This window comes from Stegostoma tigrinum, chromosome 45 (genome assembly GCF_030684315.1).
Source record: "Stegostoma tigrinum isolate sSteTig4 chromosome 45, sSteTig4.hap1, whole genome shotgun sequence".
NCBI lineage: Eukaryota > Metazoa > Chordata > Chondrichthyes > Orectolobiformes > Stegostomatidae > Stegostoma > Stegostoma tigrinum.
Genome location: NC_081398.1, coordinates 2878189 through 2899319, shown reverse-complemented (window position 1 = coordinate 2899319; position 21131 = coordinate 2878189). Strand labels below are relative to the sequence as shown.

Below are 21131 nucleotides of genomic sequence, written 5' to 3'. Positions count from 1 at the left end.
AACTTATGTTCAATAGAGAAAGTTTAGAATGAACCTTACCTTATTAACTAGGTTAGAGGAGGGGGGCGGGTGGGAGACACTACAGTTGTAGAGTCTCGGGTTTAGCCGCCTTGCTGATATATATGGTCACTGCTTTCCTTCCCGGCTGCCCCTCTGGTCCTCGTCACTTCCTCTGATGCTCCCGCTCCTTCTCTGAAAGAGGAAAAAAAAACACCGCTGCCCGCTACCGGTAAGTAATTTTAAAAATAAACTGCTTTACCTTAGCTGCAGTCTTCCGGGTCCGTCTTGCCTCCGCTGCTGCTCGCACTCAAAAAGGCCGTTGGCGTCGAAGGGTGAGTATTTATACTCACTGCTTTCCTTCCCGGCTGCCCCTCTGGTCCTCGTCACTTCCTCTGATGCTCCCGCTCCTTCTCTGAAAGAGGAAAAAAAAACACCGCTGCCCGCTACCGGTAAGTAATTTTAAAAATAAACTGCTTTACCTTAGCTGCAGTCTTCCGGGTCCGTCTTGCCTCCGCTGCTGCTCGCACTCAAAAAGGCCGTTGGCGTCGAAGGGTGAGTATTTATACTCACTGCTTTCCTTCCCGGCTGCCCCTCTGGTCCTCGTCACTTCCTCTGATGCTCCCGCTCCTTCTCTGAAAGAGGAAAAAAAAACACCGCTGCCCGCTACCGGTAAGTAATTTTAAAAATAAACTGCTTTACCTTAGCTGCAGTCTTCCGGGTCCGTCTTGCCTCCGCTGCTGCTCGCACTCAAAAAGGCCGTTGGCGTCGAAGGGTGAGTATTTATACTCACTGCTTTCCTTCCCGGCTGCCCCTCTGGTCCTCGTCACTTCCTCTGATGCTCCCGCTCCTTCTCTGAAAGAGGAAAAAAAAACACCGCTGCCCGCTACCGGTAAGTAATTTTAAAAATAAACTGCTTTACCTTAGCTGCAGTCTTCCGGGTCCGTCTTGCCTCCGCTGCTGCTCGCACTCAAAAAGGAGTCGTGAGATCTTGTTGCAGCTCTATAAAACTTTGGTTAGACCGCACTTGGAATACTGCGTCCAGTTCTGGGCGCCCTATTATAGGAAAGATGTGGATGCTTTGGAGAGGGTTCAGAGGAGGTTTACCAGGATGCTGCCTGGACTGGAGGGCTTATCTTATGAAGAGAGGTTGACTGAGCTCAGTCTCTTTTCATTGGAGAAAAGGAGGAGGAGAGGGGACCTAATTGAGGTATACAAGATAATGAGAGGCATAGATAGAGTTGATAGCCAGAGACTATTTCCCAGGGCAGAAATGGCTAGCACGAGGGGTCATAGTTTTAAGCTGGTTGGTGGAAAGTATAGAGGGGATGTCAGAGGCAGGTTCTTTACACAGAGAGTTGTGAGAGCATGGAATGCGTTACCAGCAGCAGTTGTGGAAGCAAGGTCATTGGGGTCATTTAAGAGACTGCTGGACATGTATATGGTCACAGAAATTTGAGGGTGCATACATGAGGATCAATGGTCGGCACAACATTGTGGGCTGAAGGGCCTGTTCTGTGCTGTACTGTACTCTATGTTCTATGTTCTATGGAATCAAAATTTCTCCAGCTCTCTTAATCTGTATCCATCTTGAGGATACTTCTCCAATATGTGTTCCTCCTTGCCAGTTTTATGAATGATTTTATCACTGAATGTTAACTACCTCCAAAAGCAGGTACCCCTTTTTCAGCTACAATATACATGGTGTCAAACAATGCAGCTCTAACGTTTATCAGGCTTTGCCTTCAACTTATGGTTTTGCACTTTGGGAAAAAGAATACAGGCATGGACTATTTTCGAAATGGTGAGAAAATTCGTCAGCATGGATTTAGTAACAGGAGGTCATGCCTGACAAACCTGTTAGAATTCTTTGAAGAGGTAACAAGTATGTTAGACCAGGGAAACCCAGTAGATGTTATCTATATAGACTTCCAAAATGCCTTTGATACGGTGCCTCACGGGAGGCTGCTGAGCAAGGTGAGGGCCCATGGTGTTCGAGGTGAGCTACCGGCTTGGATTGAGGATTGGCTGTCTGACAGAAGGCAGAGAGTTGGGATAAAAGGCTCTTGACTGGAATGGCAACCGGTGACGAGTGGTGTCCCGGAGGATTCAGTGTTGGGGCCGCAGCTGTTCACCGTATATATTAATGATCTGGATGAAGGGACCGGAGGCATTCTGGTGAAGTTTGCTGATAATACGAAGATAGGTGGACAGGCAGGTCGTACTGAGGAGGTGGGGAAGCTGCGGAAAGATTTAGACAGTTTAGGAGAGTGGTCCAGGAAATGGCTGATGAAATTCAATGTGAGTAAATGTGAGGCTTTGCACTTTGGAAAAAAGAACACAGGCATGGACTATTTTCTAAATGGTGAGAAAATTCGTAAAGCAGAAGTACAAAGGGATCTGGGAGTGTTGGTCCAGGATTCTCTAAAAGTTAACTTGCAGGTAGAGTCCATGATTAAGAAAGCGAATGTAATGTTGTCGTTTATCTCAAGAGGGTTGAAATATAAAAGCAGCGATGTGCTTCTGAGACTTTATAAAGCTCTAGTTAGGCCCCATTTAGAATACTGTGTCCAATTTTGGGCCCCACACCTCAGGAAGGACATACTCGCCCTGGAACGTGTCCAGCGGAGATTCACAAGGATGATTGCTGGAATGCTAGGTTTAACGTCTGATGAACGGCTAAGGATCCTGGGATTGTACTCATTAGTATTTAGAAGGTTGAGGGGAGAACTAATAGAAACTTACAAGATAATGAACAGTTTAGAAGGGGTGGACGCTGGGAAGTTGTTTCCGTTAGGCAGGGAGACTAGGACCCGTGGGCACAGCCTTAAAATTAGAGGGAGTAAATTAAAAACAGAAATGAGACGACATTTCTTCAGCCAGAGAGTGGTGGGCTTGTGGAATTCATTGCCATGGAATGCAGTGGAGGCCGAGACGTTAGATGCCTTCAAGGCAGAGATCGACAAATTCGTGATCTCAGAAGGAATCAAGGGCTACGGGGAGAGTGCAGGGAAGTGGAGTTGAAATGCCCATCAGCCATGATTTAAATGGTGGAGTGGACTGGATGGACCGAATGGCCTTACTTCCACTCCTGTGCCTTATGGTCTTCCCACTTTATTTTTTCCAGGATTACCTTACCACAGACATCTACACCACTTAAGTCTTAGCTCAGCCTTCTTTCACATTTCCTTTACTAATGTGCTTTAGGTAAGGAAATTCCCATCCTTACCTGGTATGACTACATGTACCTCCACACCAGGTAAGGATGGGAGTTTCCTTCCCTAAAGGACATTATTAAAGGACATGTGGTTGAGTCTTAACTTAATTACGGATGGGCAATAAATGCAGGTCCAGCCAGTGATGCCCATATCCTATCAATGAATAAAAAATAACACTAACTGTCCTAACACATTATAGTTTCACCTACTGATTTAATCATACAAATGCTGTACAAATGGGGTATCTATGTCATCCAATGGGGTCTTTCACTCAGTCCATCATTATTCCTCGCAGAATCTATATTCTTTCACTCCTGTAACATTTTGACATAATAGCCAATCATACTTTTTGTTTTGATTGTAATTCTTTTCATGTTCCGTTCACTAACACTACTTTCACTATTTTAAAGTCAGTTTCTCTATGGACTTTGTGTTAGTGTCTTATTGTTTAAACAATGTTTTTGTGCTCTTCCAAGCCACACTAATCCTTTTGTCAAGTAGGTGTACTTGTCAGACCCATTCTTCAAGTGCATGTTTCTTACCGTCTCATGTTTAACACCTCCATGGTAACATTCACTTTCACATACTGACATCAGCATCTCAAGACCATGTCACGCATTTTTGACTCTTGCATGATCTTATCAAATGGTCTATGAGGTTTTACTTATCTTTTCACGTATGGTCCAAATGCTTCAGGTAGAGGCTTAATCACCAATTCAATTCTTTTAAAAGAAAAGTCAAGGACACAAACATCCCCAAGAGGAAACTATCAGTTTTGTGCTCTCATCTAAACTTCCTGTACACTAAAATGCATTTTAACCTCAATTGCCACTTCAACACATTATTCTAATTTTTTTGTCTTCTGCCACCAGTCTCCACCCTTAATTACTTCATCTCATCCAATTTTGCAAATTGACTATTACCACCATATCTAATTCCAGAAATTTGTAGAGATTTTAAGGAACATAATCTTATATTTTTAAAACACAAGTCAAACATTTGTTTATTCAGGCACAACATACTTTATTTGCTATCTAAGATGACCCACAATTTTTTAAAGCTACTTGATTCATACTAGATATTCGATATATCTCTATGTAAATTTGTCCAAATTCAATATTCCGTTTACTCCCTAAAAGTTACTAACCATTTTTGTATGCACTGAAACCATTGACACGGTGTGCATGCACTTTATCATTTCCCAGAATCCCTTTAAATTTTCAGATAACTATTCCATTTAAATGTTTTAGAATACCAGGCATGTGAGTCTTAATATATTTTTTGTAGTGATCTACTTAAATGTACCTAAGATCAGTGGTTTTGAGATTTCTGACACTCACTGCAATTAATATTTCCATAGTACTTCCCCAACACTGAAATGTATTATTGATGAATGGCTTGATGAGTTGAGGGTGCCTCATCCATCACTGTATTGCAACACTGAAATTCTGCAAACAGGTTCAGCCTTCAGTGTCTCCAATTTCTAGACAAAAACAAGCTTCATCCACTCCATGTCAAGCAGAATTGGTTAATTAGTAATAATCTTTTACGGATTCAAAATGAAGGGGGTGGGGCATAAACTCCTGCACATAATAATGTCATTCTGTCTCCCCTCCTTCTTGAATGAAGAAAAAGCTTCAGTGAAATCACCTCTCACTCTTCAACACTTAAGAGAATACAAGGTTTAGTATGTCTTATCTCTCTTCACAGGACAGTCTCACCATCCTGGGGACAAGTCTGATGAGCCTTTGAAACAAAACAGAAATTGCTGGATGACCTCAGCTGGTCTGGCAGCATCAATGGATAGAAAGCAGAGTTTACGTTTCAAGTCCTATGACTCTTTTTCAAAACGGTTCTGATGAAGAATCACTGGACTCGAAATGTTAATTCTGCTTTCCTCCCACAGTTGCTGGCAGGTGTGCTGAGTTTCACCAGCTGTTTCTAATTTTGTTTTAGATCTCCAGCATCTTTGTCTTGTTCAGTGATTCCTTGTTGCACTCCCTCTATGACAGTACCTTTCCTGAGGTAAAGATACCAAAATCTCTCAATCCTCCAGCTGCACTCCAACCAAGTTTGTATAGAATTGAACTATATTCTTGTACTCATCTCCTCTTTCAAGAAAGGCTAACATTCTACTAGGAGATAGCAAGACTTCTTAATAGTTTGCTGCAATCTATCATGTACTTCCCCACTCGTTAAGCCTGTCCAAATCCTCTTGAAACTGCTTTACATCATCTTGATGGCACACATTCTTGTTTAGCTTTGTTTCATCTGTAAATTTAGAAATATTACATTTGGTCACCACCTACATATCATTTATATTGTGAATAGCTGGGACCCAAGCAGTGATGTTTGTGGCACCCCACTACAGTCTGCTAATGTAAGAATGACTATCTCTCAATAGTCTCAGCAAAACTAAAGAACTGATCATTAACTTCAGGAAGAAAGAAGAACACACCCCTGTGTACATCCACAGAGTGGAGGTGGAGAGGTTCAAGAGCATCAGGTTCCAAGGAGTGGCGATAGCAAAAATCTGTCCTGGGCCTCCCACATAGATACCAAGGTCACAAAAGCACAACTCTTCTTCCTCAGGCAGCTTAAGAAATTCAGCATTTTTACAAATGCACCACAGAAATCATCCTGTCCAGGTGCATAATGGCTTTGTATGGCAACTGCTCTGACTAAGACCATAAGAAACCACTGAAAGTTGTGTGCACAGCCCAAACCATCACAGAAACCAACCTCCATCCATGGATAATAAAATGTGAGGCTGGATGAACACAGCAGGCCAAGCAGCATCTCAGGAGCACAAAAGCTGACATTTCAGGCCTAGACCCTTCATCAGAGATCTCTGATGAAGGGTCTAGGCCCGAAACATCAGCTTTTGTGCTCCTGAGATGCTGCTTGGCCTGCTGTGTTCATCCAGCCTCACATTTTATTATCTTGGAATTCTCCAGCATCTGCAGTTCCCATTATCTCCATCCATGGACTCCATTTATACTTCTCATTGTCAACATCATCAAAAATCCCTCCTACCCCAGCAATACTCTCTTCTAACCTCTTCCGTTGGCAGAAGATACAGAAGCTTGAACACATGCACCAACAGGTTCAAGAACAGTTTTTTCCTGCTCTTAATAAACTGCTGAATGGACCTCTCCAATTTTAATCTCATGTTAATGTTGCTTTGTGAACCTCCTGTGCAATATAACCCTGTATACCTCACTCTGTCTAAGCACCCTATGAACTGTATGTTTGTTTGCCATGATCTGCCTGTGCTGCTTGCAAAACAAAACTTTTAACTTTACTTAGGTATACAATAGTGACAATAATAAATCAACCAAATCAAACCAAACCAAGACCCATTTATTACTATTGTTTTCTGTCTATTAGCCAATCCTTAATGCATGCTAGTACATTATCTCCTACCCTACGTGCTTTCGTATTACTAATGTTCTGCGGAGGACGTTATCAAAAGACTTCTGAAAATCCAAGTATATTACAGTTTATCAATTTTGTTTAATAAAATCTTCAAAAAACTCTAAATTAATCAAATATGATTTTCCATTTGCAAATCCAACAGTTCATTCTTATCCATGTTTTTATTTAGTGTGTCCTTTATGATTGATTCTTTCCCTACTACTGATTTAACGCTGATGTGTCTATAGTTCCCTGTTTTCTTACTTGCTCCTTTCTCAAATAGTGGGTGACATTTGTAAGCTTCCAATCTGCAGGAAACATTCCAGAATCTAAGAAATTTGGGAAGGTGATCACAAATGTAGCAATTTGATCACAAATGTAGCAATTATCTCTACAGATGCCTCCTTCAACACTGCGGGCTATACACTACCAGTCCAGTGACTTATGAACTTTCAGTCCCAATAATTTCTCCAGTACAATGTTCTTACTAATCTCCTTCAAATCCTTATTCTCCCTAGTCACTTGACTATCTAATTCTGGGAGATTTCTTTATCTTCCCCAGTGAAAATAAAGTGTTAATTCAGCTTTTCTTTTCTGCCATTTGTCCATTTCTCTATTATAAATTCTCCTGACTCTGCCTGCAGTAGACCTACGTCTTAGGCAAATATTACTTCTTTACAAAAATTTGTAGAAGATTTTCCAGACCATTTTTATGTTTTTGCTGGATTACATTCATATTCTACTCTTCCTTCCCTCATCAGTTTCTTGATCGTCTTTTTGATGCATTCTAAGTTTCCCAATCCTCATATTTATCACTATTTTTGGCCTCTTAATAAAACTTTTCTTTTAATTTCATACAATCCTCAACTTCCTTTGTCCACCCTGATTGACCCTTTGAGTTTTTCATCTTGAAAGAAAATATTATTGCTGTAAACTGGGTTTACAAATTGATAATCAACATGTTTAGTGCATTGTGACACACCTTCTGTAGTCATCAAATACTGAGGTGGTACTTGAATTCAGAAATTTTGCTCAGAAATAGGGATGCTACGATTACATCACAAAACTTCTTAAATATCTGCAGTAATATCTCTGCCAACTCTTCACAGATATTGACAGTATGCAGAGCTGGGCAGAGAAATGGCAGATGGAGTTCAACCTGGATAAATGCAAAGTGATGCATTTTGGAAGGTCGAACTTAAATGCTGAATATAGGACTAAAGGCAGGATTCTCGGCAGTGTGGAGGAACAGTGGGATCTTGGTGTTCAAGTGCATAGCTCCCTCAAAGTTGCCACCCAAGTGGATAAGGTTGTTAAGAAATCATATGGTGTTTTGGCTTTCATTAACAGGGGGATCGAGTTTCAGAGCCGCGAGGTTTTGCTGCAGCTCTACAAAACCCTGGTGAGACCACACTTGGAATATTGTGTCCAGTTCTGGTCGCCCTATTATAGGAAAGATGTGGAGGCTTTGGAGAGGGTGTAAAGGAGGTTTACCAGGATGCTGCCTGGACTGGAGGGCTTGTGTTACGAGGAGAGGTTGACTGAGCTCAGACTTTTCTCTCTAAAGAGAAGGAGGAAGAGAGGTGACCTGATCGAGGTGTACAAGGTAATGAGAAGCATGGATAGAGTCGATAGCCAGAGACTTTTCCCCAGGGCAGGATTGACTGCCACGAGGGGTCATAGTTTTAAGGTGTTAGGAGGAAGGTATAGAGGAGACGTCAGAGGGAGGTTCTTCACCCAGAGAGTTGTGAGTGCATGGAATGCTTTGCCAGTGGTAGTCATGGAAGCAGAGTCATTAGTGACATTTAAGTGACTGTTGGACATGCACATGGACAGCAGTGAATTGAGGGGAATGTAGGTTAGGTTATTTTATTTTTGGATTAGGATTATTCCATGGCACAACATCGTGGGCCGAAGGGCCTGTACTGTGCTGTACTTTTCTATGTTCTATGTTCTATCCTTTAAATTTTCATGAATGCACTCCCCCTGGACCTAGGCTTTATGCTTTTTGAGCATTTGTACCTTGTATAATTATTCCTGTTTTGTGATTTTAATTAAACTTATCTCATTGCTTATCATCCAATGCCATGTTGCATCGAATATGAGACTTATAAGACTCATGTTTTGCAACTGTGCCTCTAATTTAGGATAAAATCAAGTAGGTTATGTGATCTGTACTGGACTCTCCCTAACAATTGGCCAGGGTGGTATGATTGATAAAGATTAAGCAGAAGCCCAGCTTAATAGTAAGAAGATATGATGTGTTCATACTTATAAACAATGACAAAGGCATATGTATAGTCAGTGATTGGGCTGCTGAGTTCCAAAGGCCCAGGAAGGTGTTGAGAATGTCAGGTTGGAAACAGTTATACCTTAAATTGTCCACTTAATTTGAACTGAGATTTCAATAAAATCTAATCACAATTTTTACCTGAAAATGAGCCTGTGTTTCATATGCCTATGGAGATGTGTTTTGAGAGGGGCACATAGGCAATCTGCCAGAATACAGGAGAAATTAGTTACAGGTTTAAAATCTCTATGGTTCACCACAGGAATGCAGTTGGAAACTTGTGCTCAGATTGGAAAGAACAAATTTTTGAAGGCTTGTAATAGAGCTGGAAGATTTACCTGACTCGTTACTTGAGGAAGAATGACCGGGGAAAAAAAATGCCTGCCCAAAAAGGCAGTTCTAGAGTTAAGAGGTATCAGGGTGGGAAAAGAATGTAGTGGAGGTGTATTATAGAACATAGAGAACATAGAAAAGTACAGCACAGTACAGGCCCTTCGGCCCATGATGTTGTGCCGTGGAATAATCCTAATCCAAAATAAAATAACCTAAAGCTACATTCCCCTCAATTCACTGCTGTCCATGTGCATGTCCAGCAGTCGCTTAAATGTCACTAATGACTCCACTTCCACGACTGCCACTGGCAAACTATTCCATGTGCTCACAACTCTCTGGGTGAAGAACCTCCCTCTGACGTCTCCTCGACACCTTCCTCCTAACACCTTAATCCTCAGGAGCTAAAAACCAGTTCTGCAAAATAAAGACTTCTTTCCAATCTATTTATTTCCATCAAACTTATGCTCTTTCTATCATTTTAATGCATATGATTCAATGATCATTATTGCTTAAATTTCCCCCTACTTAGACCATAAGACATAGGAGCAAAAGCTGGGCCATTCAGTCCACCGAGTCTGCTCCGCCATTCAATCAAGGCTGATAAGTTCCTCAACCCCATTTTCCCGCTTTCTCTCTGTAACCTTTAATCCCCTTGATAATCAAAAACCTATTTATCTCAGTCTTAAATGTACTCAATAATCTTGCCTCCACAGCCTTCTGTGGCAGTGAATTCCATAGATTCATCACTCTCTGGATGAAGAAGTTTCTCCTTATCTCTATTCTACAAGATCTCCCCTTTACTCTAAGGCTGTGCCCTCAGGTCCTAGTCTCTCTTACCAATGGAAGCATCTTCCCAACATCTACTTTGTCCAGGCCATTCAGTATTCTGAAAGTTTCAATTAGATCCCCCCTTATCTGTCTAAACTCCAATGAGTACAGTCCCAGAGTCCTGAAATGTTCCTCATTATGTTAAGCATTGGATGATAAGCAATGAGATAATACTTCTCTTATCTACTGTGATGCATTCCCCATTAATATATTCAATAGCAAATCCTCCCTTATTGACCTTTTTATACATTGGTTTAGAAAGGAGTCTCACAAACACTGTAGGAATTCTACTCTCATCCATTTACTATCTTTCTGTCCAATTAATATTGTGGAAGTTGAAATCTATTATTATTTTAATCATTTCCCTGACTTTGTCCACATATTTCTTCCTCCATCTCACTTTTAGTGGTTTGTAGACTACATCTAATAGTGTAATTGAATCCTTCATCCCTATCCATTTGAAGTCCACATTCTTCCTCCTATATCAATCCCTTTTTATCTCCCGTCATTATATTCTCCAATACAAGCTCAAATATGACACCTGAGTTTTTCCTCATTTTATCTTCTGTACTGGGTATCGGGGACAAATGCTCTGGTGGTCGGAGTCATGCCTGACACATGGGAAGATGGTTGTGGTTTTGGGAGATCAAACACCTCCAGGACATCTCTGCAGGAGTTCCTCAGGGTAATGTCCTAGGCCCAACCATCTTCAGCCACTTGGTCAATGACCCTCCCTCCATCATAAGGTCAGAGGTGGGGATGTTCACTGATGATTGCAAAATGTGCATTCATGACTCCTCAGATACTGAAGCAGTCCGTGTTCAAATGCAACAAGATCTGGACAATATCCAGGCTTGGGCTGACAAGCAGCAAGTGACATTCGCACCACACAAATGACAGGCTATGACCATCAACAATAAGAGACAATCTAACCCTTGACACTCAATGGTGTTACCATCACTGAATCCCCCACTATCAACATCCTGGAGGTTACCATTGACCAGAAACTCACTGGACTCACCACATTAACAGAGTAACTACAAAAGCAGGCCAGAAGCTGGGAATAATGCAGCGACTAACTCATCTCATGACTCCTCACAGCCTGTCCACCATCTACATGGAATGTGATGGCATATTCCCCACTTGCCTGCATGAGTGCAGCCTCAACAACACTTAAGAAGATTGACACCACACAGGTCAAAACAACCCACTTGATTGGCACTACATCCACAAGCATTCACTCCCTCCACTACCGACGCTCAGTAGCAGCAGTGTGTACTATCTCTAAGATACACTGCAGAAATTCACAAAAGATCCTCAAACAGCATCTTCCAAACCCATGACCACTTCCACCTAGAAGGACAAGGGCACAGATATACGGGAACACCATCACCTCCAAGTTCCTTTCCAAGTCACTCACCTTTCTGGCTTGGAAATATATCGCCGTTCCTTCACTGTTGCTGGGTCAAAATCCTGGAGTTCCCTCCCTAATAGCATTGTGGGTCAACCCACAGCAGGAGGAATGCAGCGGTTCAAGAAGGCAGCTCACCATCACCTTCCCAAGGGCAATTAGGGATGGGCAAGAAATGCTGGCCAGCCAGTGATACCCACAAAATGAATCAACAAAAGTTATACAATTACCCAGTATAATATTGTAGAATTTAGCATTCAATTTGAAAGGGAGGAACTTGGGTTAACAACTGTGCTAAGCTGAAATAAGAGTAATCACAAAAGAATAAGGATGGGCATGGTTGGACTAGAATCGGGAAGGAGTTTAGCTGCAAAGATGGTTGAGGAACAATGGTAGACTTAAGAAAATACTTCAAAGTTCACAGCAAAAGCATATTCCAGTGAGGGAGAAAGATTCTTAGATCTGGTGCCACAATGCCAATTAAAAGGAAGGGGATAAACTAAACATTGTTAACCAAGGAAGTTTAAGGATAGCGCTAGAATGAAAGAAAAAAATATTCAATGCAGCAACGATTAGTGGTAAGCCAAAAGATAGGGTAAGTTCTTAAAAAGCAAATAAAGACAACCAAATAAAAACAGGAGAAATAAACTTTGAGGGTAAACTTGCAAGTAACATTATGACAGATAGCAAGAACATTTTTAAACGTAAAAAATGGAAGACAAGCCAAAGGAAACATGGGCTCCTTAGAAAATGAGGCTGGGGCAGTAATAACGGAGAACCAGGAAATGCCAGAGGGATTGAATACATACTTTTCATTGGCCTTTACAGTAGAAGGCACTACAACATCCCAAAAATGTTACATTTTAAGAGGCAAGTGGAGAGGATATAAATACAACAATTGGAGAAAACATGCTGGGGAAACTAATGGGGCTAAAACTGATAAGTCCCCTGGACCAGACAGGATGCAATCTAGGATATTAAAAGAAGTAGCTAGAAATAGTGGATGCACTGGTTGTAATCTTCAGGAATCCTTATATTCTGGAAAAGTCCAGAGGTTTGTACAGCTGCCAATATAACACCTTTATTTAAAAAGTGAAGGAAACAAAAACAGGCAACTATACGCCAATTAGCTTAATGTCTATTACTGGATAAATTTTAGAGTCTGTAAAGGATGTTACAGCAGAGTATTTAGAAATACGTTATATGATCAAGCAGGGTCAGCATGGCTTCGTGAAGGGGAAAACATTACTCACAAATGAACTTGAATTTTTTGAGGAGGTGACAAGCAGGATAGATAAAGATGAAATAGTGGAATGGAAAATATTTTGATTTTCAGAGGATGGTTGATACGATGCCATACATTAGGCTACTTCATAAGTAAAAGTTTGCGGTGTTGGAGGTAGAATATTAGCATGGATTGGCCAACTAATAGAAGACAGAGAGTTGGCATAAGGCAAGCATTTTGGAATGGCAACCTGAAACCAGTTGTATGCCACAGGAACAATGCTGCGGTTCACAATTATTTATAATATATATTAATACTTTGGATAAGGAAAGTGAATATATGACAGTGAAGTTTGTGGATGATATAAAAATAGGTGGGAAGGCAAATGGTGAGGACGACACAGAATCTTCAAAAGGATATGGACAATTTTAAGCAAGTGGGAAAAACTTGGTAGATGGAATATAAAGCGTCAAATGGTAGGTTTTGCACTTTGGCAGGAAGAATAGACGAGCTAAATATTAAATGGAGAAAGACTGCAGAAGGCTACAGAACAGAGGGTTTCGGGAGTTCTCATCTGCGAATTACAAAAAGCTAGCATCCAAGTTCAATGGGTAATAGGGAAGGCAAATGGAATGAAGTGTAAAAGTAGGGAGTTTTGCTAAAATTGTACTAGAAGCTAGCCATACACTGCTGGAATTCTATGAACAGTTTTGGGCCCCTTATCTAAGGAATGAGATACAGACATCGGAGGCAATCCATAGGAAGTTCAGTAGGCTAATACCAGATATGAAGAACTGTCTTATGACGAGACCCTGAGTTAACGGGGCCTGAACTCATTAGAATGTGGAAAAAGAGAAGTGACCTTGCGAAACATGTTTCTTATAGGACTTGAGAGGATGGTGACAATGAGGTTGTTTCTCCTTGTGGGAAAATCTAGGAACAGAGAGAATATCTCAGAATAAGGGATTGCATATTTAAGACAAAGATGAAGAGGAATTTCTTCTCTCAGGGGGTTGTGAACCTGTGGAATTCTTTGCCACAAGGGGTGTTGAGGTTAGGTCATTATGTATATTCAGGGCTAGGCCCGAAACATCAGCTTTTGTGCTCCTGAGATGCTGCTGGGCCTGCTGTGTTCATCCAGCCTCACATTTTATTATCTCAGACATAGACAATGTTCTTTTTATCAGTAAGGGAATCAAGGGTTATGGTTAAAAGGCAGGAAAGTGGAGTTGAGGATTATCAGATCAGCCATGATCTCATTAAATGGTGGAAAAGACACAATGGGCTGAATGGCCTACTCCTGCTCCTGTTATGGTTTATATGCAGAAGCAACATTTTGTTCAGTTTTTAACTAATTCAATCTCTCTTCCAGAGCTTCAATTGAAGGAGTAGAGACAGAGGTGACAGAACTTGAAGTCAAACTTGAGAAGGTAAGTGCCATAAGCAATGATTGGTGGGAGGTGAAGCTGACATTGGATTGGGTTTCCATTTGCCTGTGAATCCAACCTTCCTCTATTCTGATCCAATATGAGAGCCAGAACCTTCTTTTAGTCCAGAAGAATTAATAAACATTCTACCAGGTAGGAAGAAATACACAGACAAGGAAATTCCTGGTTCCAGCCCATCTCAGAACCATGCATGATGATCAATTCTGAGACAGCAGTTGGGGAACTGCTGTTGTCATTATGTTAGGTAATGTTAAATATCCCTACAGGCCTTTTTTTTAAGCAGTATTTTGATCTCAGCTGATCCTAATATCAGGCAAGTCAAATTCCAGAGTGAAACCGGTCTTGGTAGCCCACACATTTTACATGTGCAATATATTTAGCTAAACAGTGCTAAAAGGAAATTAGAAATTAAAGCTTTTTATCTTGCTATCATCATAACCGGAACGCAAGAAGCAGACTTGAAAAGAGACACCATTTTATACAACATGAGAAGAGGTTTGGTTTGGCCATCATTGGCATGGAAACGCAGCGAGAACAGTTACCTGTCAAGTCTGCATGGGGAGGTAGCAGAGATTGGCTGCCTCCCTGGTGCCTTTTTATTTGAAAAATGTGCAATGTATGTATAAATTCCTTTTGGCGACATAAAACAGGGTCCTGTGTATTCATACATGTAGCTTCCAGCATACACAAATGTATCATCTGATTAATGATCTTCAGTTGGTTTTCAGTATTGCTATTAGTGCAATACACATTTAATAAATGATCTCCAGAAGGAGAATCGCTGGTGCCCATGCCCAGAAAAGCCTCAGCTCGATTACAGAAGGGAGGTGCAATCGGCTAATGTCCAAATGCACCACCGCCTCCCTTCCTCATTACTATTCAGACCTTTAAAGCAATTGGTAAATGCCTATCTTACCACTAATGACCTTTTGGACATTGCCAATTGGAAATAAATTGATCCAGCCTGCTCCTGTACAACATTCCCATGTGATCTAATAAGCATGTGGCCCTCTTGTTGCAGCTGGTGAAATTATGCAATGCCATGCTTGAAGCTGGTCGACTGTACAGCACCAATGCCAGGCAATTTGCGAATGGAATCCGAGAACTGTCTGGGCATTGCAAAGACGATGAGATGATGAGCGTAAGTACTTAACTGTTACATCAATTTCAAAATCCTTTGAGTAGGTACTTGCTGGCTTAACTTATTCTGAAATTATTTGGGCGTGTGTGTACTTGTATACAGGTATAAATGTGCTCATGCATGTTGATGTGCTTGTCTGCAGAACCCCTGTTTGTACCGTACAACTGTTTAGGTTCACATTTCCAATAACCGGTGCTCTTAATTGGGTCATTGGGATCCAAGATATTAAATGCAGCAGGAATAAGTTCCAGATGTACAGGTTGAGAGCAAACCATGATTCTTCTTCTCCACTAGATATACTTAGGGATAATGCAAAGGGGGAATCTAATCACTAGTATGAACCCCCCACCAAAAAATGCTAGATGTAGGATGTGGTCTTGTAGATCATTCAAATATGATGAAAATCCAAGGTGAGAAGGCCGTTTAGTCCATTTATTTCATGTTACCCATGCTTCAGGCTTGTCTCTATAATTGTCAACTTTTATAATGGATGCTCAATAACTCACCATGTTGAAAGATATATTAAGTAGATTGCTATCACATATACATTGGTATAATAGACATTGTTACACACTATGAGAGAAGCCCTGATTGTGGATCTGTCTCCTCTGAGACCAGGGCTGACCCCCACCCAAGGCTATATGCCATCATCCCTTTGGACAGTGCTTAATGCACCCTACCCTTTCAGATCCTAATACCTTATACAATAGATTTCCTCCAATTTTATGCATGGCCATGCCAGGTTACTCTATCAAGAGCATAATCTTTTGTAATGTCAATCATTGCAAAAATTCTCTCACCTTCTAAATCTATAACCTAAATCCTTTATACACTTCACAAACGAATCATCGCATTCTTTTAAAACCAGTACACAATTTACATTAATATAGAACCTTTAAAGCCAAAAACTCATTGAGGACCTTCATGCAAAAATTCATGCTGAGCCAAAGAAGATAATCAGATTGTCTTGACAATAGATTAGAACCCCATATTTCTATTTTTTTTATATTTTTAATGCCAAAATGTATTTTTAAAAGAGTATTGCTACAAAAATAAGACTACTGATGCAAATTCAGCGCTGTCCAGCAAAGTTCTTTGTAGGACAATAGAATGTGGAGGGTCAAGGAAACTCGAAACAAAGAGAGAGAGAGAGAGAGAGAGAGATGTAACACGAAGAGATAACTAGGGGGCTGACCACCTCTGCCATCTTAGCAGAAGGCCATCTTTTGCAATTGTTTATTTTGTATTTTGCCATTCCAGAAACACACAAAATCAGGATTAAAAACAGACTGCGACTTGGTCTGCCTTAATGAGTACGGGTGTGCTGATGTAAGGAAGTGTGCTTGTGAATTGAGGAAGCATGTGTCCCATCCTGGATTCAAAAACTACTATGCTATGATGATTACAGTTGAAGAACCATTTATTAATCACCACCACATAGCAGGTAAAAATAACCTTACACACTGATTGCTCAAAGCCAACAGGCTAGCAAGTCAGTCAGAAGGAAACAGGACAAGAATGACTCTTCTGTTCTGAATGCTCCCAGCTGATCACTGCCAAATGAAACAGGGCAAAAAAATTTCATCTAATTTGCAAAGGTTGGGAATTCAGAAATAGATTGTTCCATCTATCAACATTCCGGTATCTACTCTTCATAGACGACCTAGAAACACGTGTTTTAACTGCTAAAATATAGTGAATGTCTGGGGCAACTGCTGGAGACCACAGGAAAAAAAGAAGAAGGAATTTGTTAAGGCTTATACACCCTGTGGAGGGAATGGCAGTCAGTCAGAAGGCATAGCAAACCTAGGTACAGCTCTGACTATAGCTGTGAATCTCTGTATCACTGTACCTGAGAGTGTGGATAAGAGGAATGACAAATTCCAGAGAGTTATCAGGATTTGTATCCAAAGATTGGCCACATTTCTCTAGGATGAGGCAAGCTTATACTAGGTCTAGCCAAACCCCGTTGCTGCTTCCACCAGAGGATGTAGTAAGTGCCAAGGTGCAAGTAATGGGATTGAAGGAGAGGACATGTCAATCTCTTTGCAGGTGCATCTGGAGTGCGACCTTGTGCCAGAGCTAGGGACTATGGGAGCAGCCCCCAGTTTTCCTTTGGATGAGATCAACTGATGCTCTGGTGGGATAAAAGGTAATAGCATCCCTAGTGGTCTGTGAGAAAGCCACTGAGATCAAGCAGCCTGACGCAGCACTTCCCTGACATTTCCTTGACGATGCAATCATGTGGTCTAGGATCAAACAAGATCAGCCAATGCAGTCTGATGTAGAACCGTGAACAGAACACCCTCCAGTTCGCTTATCTGAAACCTTTATCCTGAGTCTACAAGATCCCAAGGAAGTGAGACCAACAAGTTGACCCACAATTTAAAAACTTTAGTTCTGACTGCTCACACTGAAGTTGAGGCAGCAATGTTCCTGAGTGCTACTACATTAAAATGAGTTGCTGTGCGGAACAAATTTCTGCACATTAAGAATCGTCAATGATCCACCAAAGTACAGCAGAGAAATATTGCAGCTAATGCATGTAATTCCAATGGCTGGATATGTCGGTATACTTAAAACCCAAACTCATGTCAGCCAGTAATTTATTGACCAGTTCCATAATAGTGTTGCAACATTTTACAGAACCTGGCAGATTGGAAACCTCAACCTGTAATAAGTGCTTCCCCCAAGATTCCTCTGCCAGATTACGGGAAGAAATTCGGCAATGTATTAATGGACATGTGAAACCTTTGCTCGAAAAAAAAGTTGCCACCAGTATATCACTGCCATCATGGATGTGGCTACCCATTTTCTAGAGCTGTTCCCCTGAGAATCAAAAAATGGCGAGGAAATTGAACCAATTCTTCACCAGGTATTGCTTGCCCACCAATATTCCTGTCAGATCAGAGCTTACATTTCTAAAACACTCCCATGTAAGTCTTCAATATGCCACCTGTAAGGAGTACTAAAATAGTACCACAATATCCTAAAACAATGGTCAGGGCATACTGCCATGAGTAACCCAATGAATGGGATAATGGACTGGATTTTCACACATTCACCATTATGACCTGATTAACTTAGTCCACTGGTTTTACTCCATTTAAATCAATTTAAAAGCACCATGTCCAAGGAGGACCAATGAAACTAATCAAGCAGAAGCTTTTGGAACAGAAGAAGCAAGTTTCCATGTTAAACTACATAGCACAGTTCGGAGGGCAACTCTTGTGAGCCTATGACGTGGCCAAAGAATACTTGAAAATCTCCCAAAACAGTAACAAAACAAAAGACAACCAAACATTCCAATGCCTAACCTGTCAACCCAGAACCTATGTGCTAATGTTTCTAACGATATTGAGTGAATCTTAAAGTCCTGGTTCAGTGGCCTATACAGCATAGTCCAGAAGCTTAGGGAAGTAAACTGTTTGTTTCAGTCCCCAGATCAGGAAAAAAAAGGCAATAGCAGTGTCATGTTAACATGCTAAATCTACAACAGCTAAGAAGGGGGAAGGGAAGGTAATAGTTTGTCCTGTTGTCATCAATCTAGTGGACAGGGTACCAACAGTGAATTGGAGGAAGATGTGTGAGGCTCACGTTTGAACCCCATACCACGTGGTTCAATACAGAAATACTTGCAAATTTGGATTGCTTATTCACCTACCTACGTGCAGAATTCTGAGCAGACTTAATGAAGCAACTCATTACATTCAGAGGTTTATGCAGAGACAAAACAGGCTGTCCCGTCCTAGCTCTACATGATGTAGATGTTGAAAATGCTATTCCCATAAAGCAACATCCCTATTGGCTAGCCCCAGAAAAGCCTGGGCCCAGGTTTGGGAAATTAACTACATGCATGAACTTCCAGAGCCAAGCACTTAAAACAATTGCAAGTCCTGCAGTAGAAAATACAGTTATCTGGCCTATTGGCTAATCTCACAAGAGCTGGTTTACCAAGGCCCAAGTGACCCAAATAGGTTATAGTGGCTCAAGATGAGTACTGTCCTGAGCTGCAAAGGTAGAAGCTGTAGCATGATTCACTATTCCCACAACTAGCCAGGAAACAGTGAATATCATGGATATGTGTGTGTTCTACTGGATGTTTGTCCCAAACTTCAGCACAGCAGCTGACAGGCCTACCAAAGAAAAATGCAAAGATAGTGTAGAATTAGAAATACCAAACTACTTTTGAAAATCTTTGGGTCATTTTAACAAGTGTGCCTGCACTTCTGTCTCCAAACTTTATCCAAGCATTTAAAGTTGCCATTGGTGCAAGTGAAACTGGGCTAGGGGCCTTCAAGATGATGAATCCAGAATAGAGAGATCTGTCAGGTATTTCTCCAAAAAACTAGACCAGCATCAGAAATAGTACTCCACAGTAGAGAAGGATATCCTTGGTTTACTACAGGCTGTCAAAACAGTCTGGAATATATGTCCCATGTGGGTACAGAGAGGCCATAATCTACACTGTCCACACCCCATTAACCTTTATGGAGAAGTTTAAGATGCAGGACTCCAATTGTGTAGTTGGAAGTTGTTCCTTCAACTATACCACACAAAGATAACCCATTTCTGGGAAACTAAATGTGATTAAAAGACAGAGAAATCTTGTCCAGATCTTAAAGACAGCAGGTTAGAACTGAAAAAATAATATTGATTGATGCTAAGAGAATGAATGTGTGTGTGCATGTGTTTATTGTTTCATTTATTTCTTTTTCACCCCTTGTAATGAAATGAGAATGAACCTAATTTTATTCCTCCTGCGGGAGAAATGTCATGATGGATCAAAATCCTGTAATGTTATGGATGATTTTAATTGTTTAATTCAAAAGTGTGTCTGTATTTTTAAAGAGGACTGCAACAAAGAAAAGGACTGCAGATGTGAAATCAATGCTGTATGGTAAAGTCTTGTGTGGGACGCAGAGAATATCACTCTTGTAAAGTTCAGTGATATTCCAAACAAGTGTCTGCCCCATCGCTCCAGCAGGAAGCCACCTCCTGCAGACATTTATTTCATGTTTTGCCCTTCCAGAAATATACAAAGATGGGGTTAAAACCCATCTGCAACCCTGGTTTGTGTATACTGGTGGGATTAGATGTGTTAATGGAAGAAGGTGTGCTAAGAGATTTGAAGATCTAACCTTGAATTTGAGTGCAGGTATGCTGTACAGGTCTCAGTCAAAGAACCATCCATTGGATGACTCCAAAATTGGAGGTATAGTGAACATTGAAGAAGGTTATCTAAGATTACAAAGAGATCTTGATCAATTAGGTCAGTGGTCTGAGCAGTGACAGATGGAGTTTAATTTGGAAAAATGCAAGGTATCGCATTTTGTTAAAACAAACAAGGGCAGGATTTTTACAATTAATGGTAGGGCCCTATACCTCCAATATTGTGGAACAGAGAGAACTAGGGGTTCAGTTACATAATTCTTTGAAATTTGCATCAGATATAAACAGGTTAATAAGGTGGTTAGCATGCTTGCCTTCATTCCTCAGACCTTTGAAGATAGGAGTTGGGACATCATGTTGAGGTGTCCAGTGCATTGGTGTGGCCTCTTCTGGAGCACTGTGAATAGTTCTGCTCACTCTGCTATAGGAAGGATATTATTAAGTTAAAGAAGGTCCAGCGAAGATTTACCAGTTTTATCAATTTCGGGAAATTGAATATTTGAGTTTTAAAAAACAGGGATTTTTTTCACTGGCGCATAGGAGGTTGAAGGGAGACTTTATATAAAGGTTTATAAAATCATGAAGGGCATGGATAGCATGTATAGCAAGGGTCTTTTCCCTAGGTTGAGTGAGTTCAAAACTAGGGGGCAT

At 41.0% G+C, this 21131-nt stretch overlaps 1 protein-coding gene across 1 annotated transcript in view; it reads left to right on the top strand.

The window, feature by feature from the left end:
- acap1 (ArfGAP with coiled-coil, ankyrin repeat and PH domains 1) overlaps positions 1–21131 on the top strand; it is a 128496-nt gene that overhangs the window by 59628 nt on the left and 47737 nt on the right. The window contains exons 3-4 of the mRNA XM_059642632.1: positions 14092–14149; positions 15189–15308. Of these exons, the coding sequence (XP_059498615.1) occupies positions 14092–14149; positions 15189–15308 (178 nt within the window). The remainder of the gene's footprint in view (positions 1–14091; positions 14150–15188; positions 15309–21131) is intronic.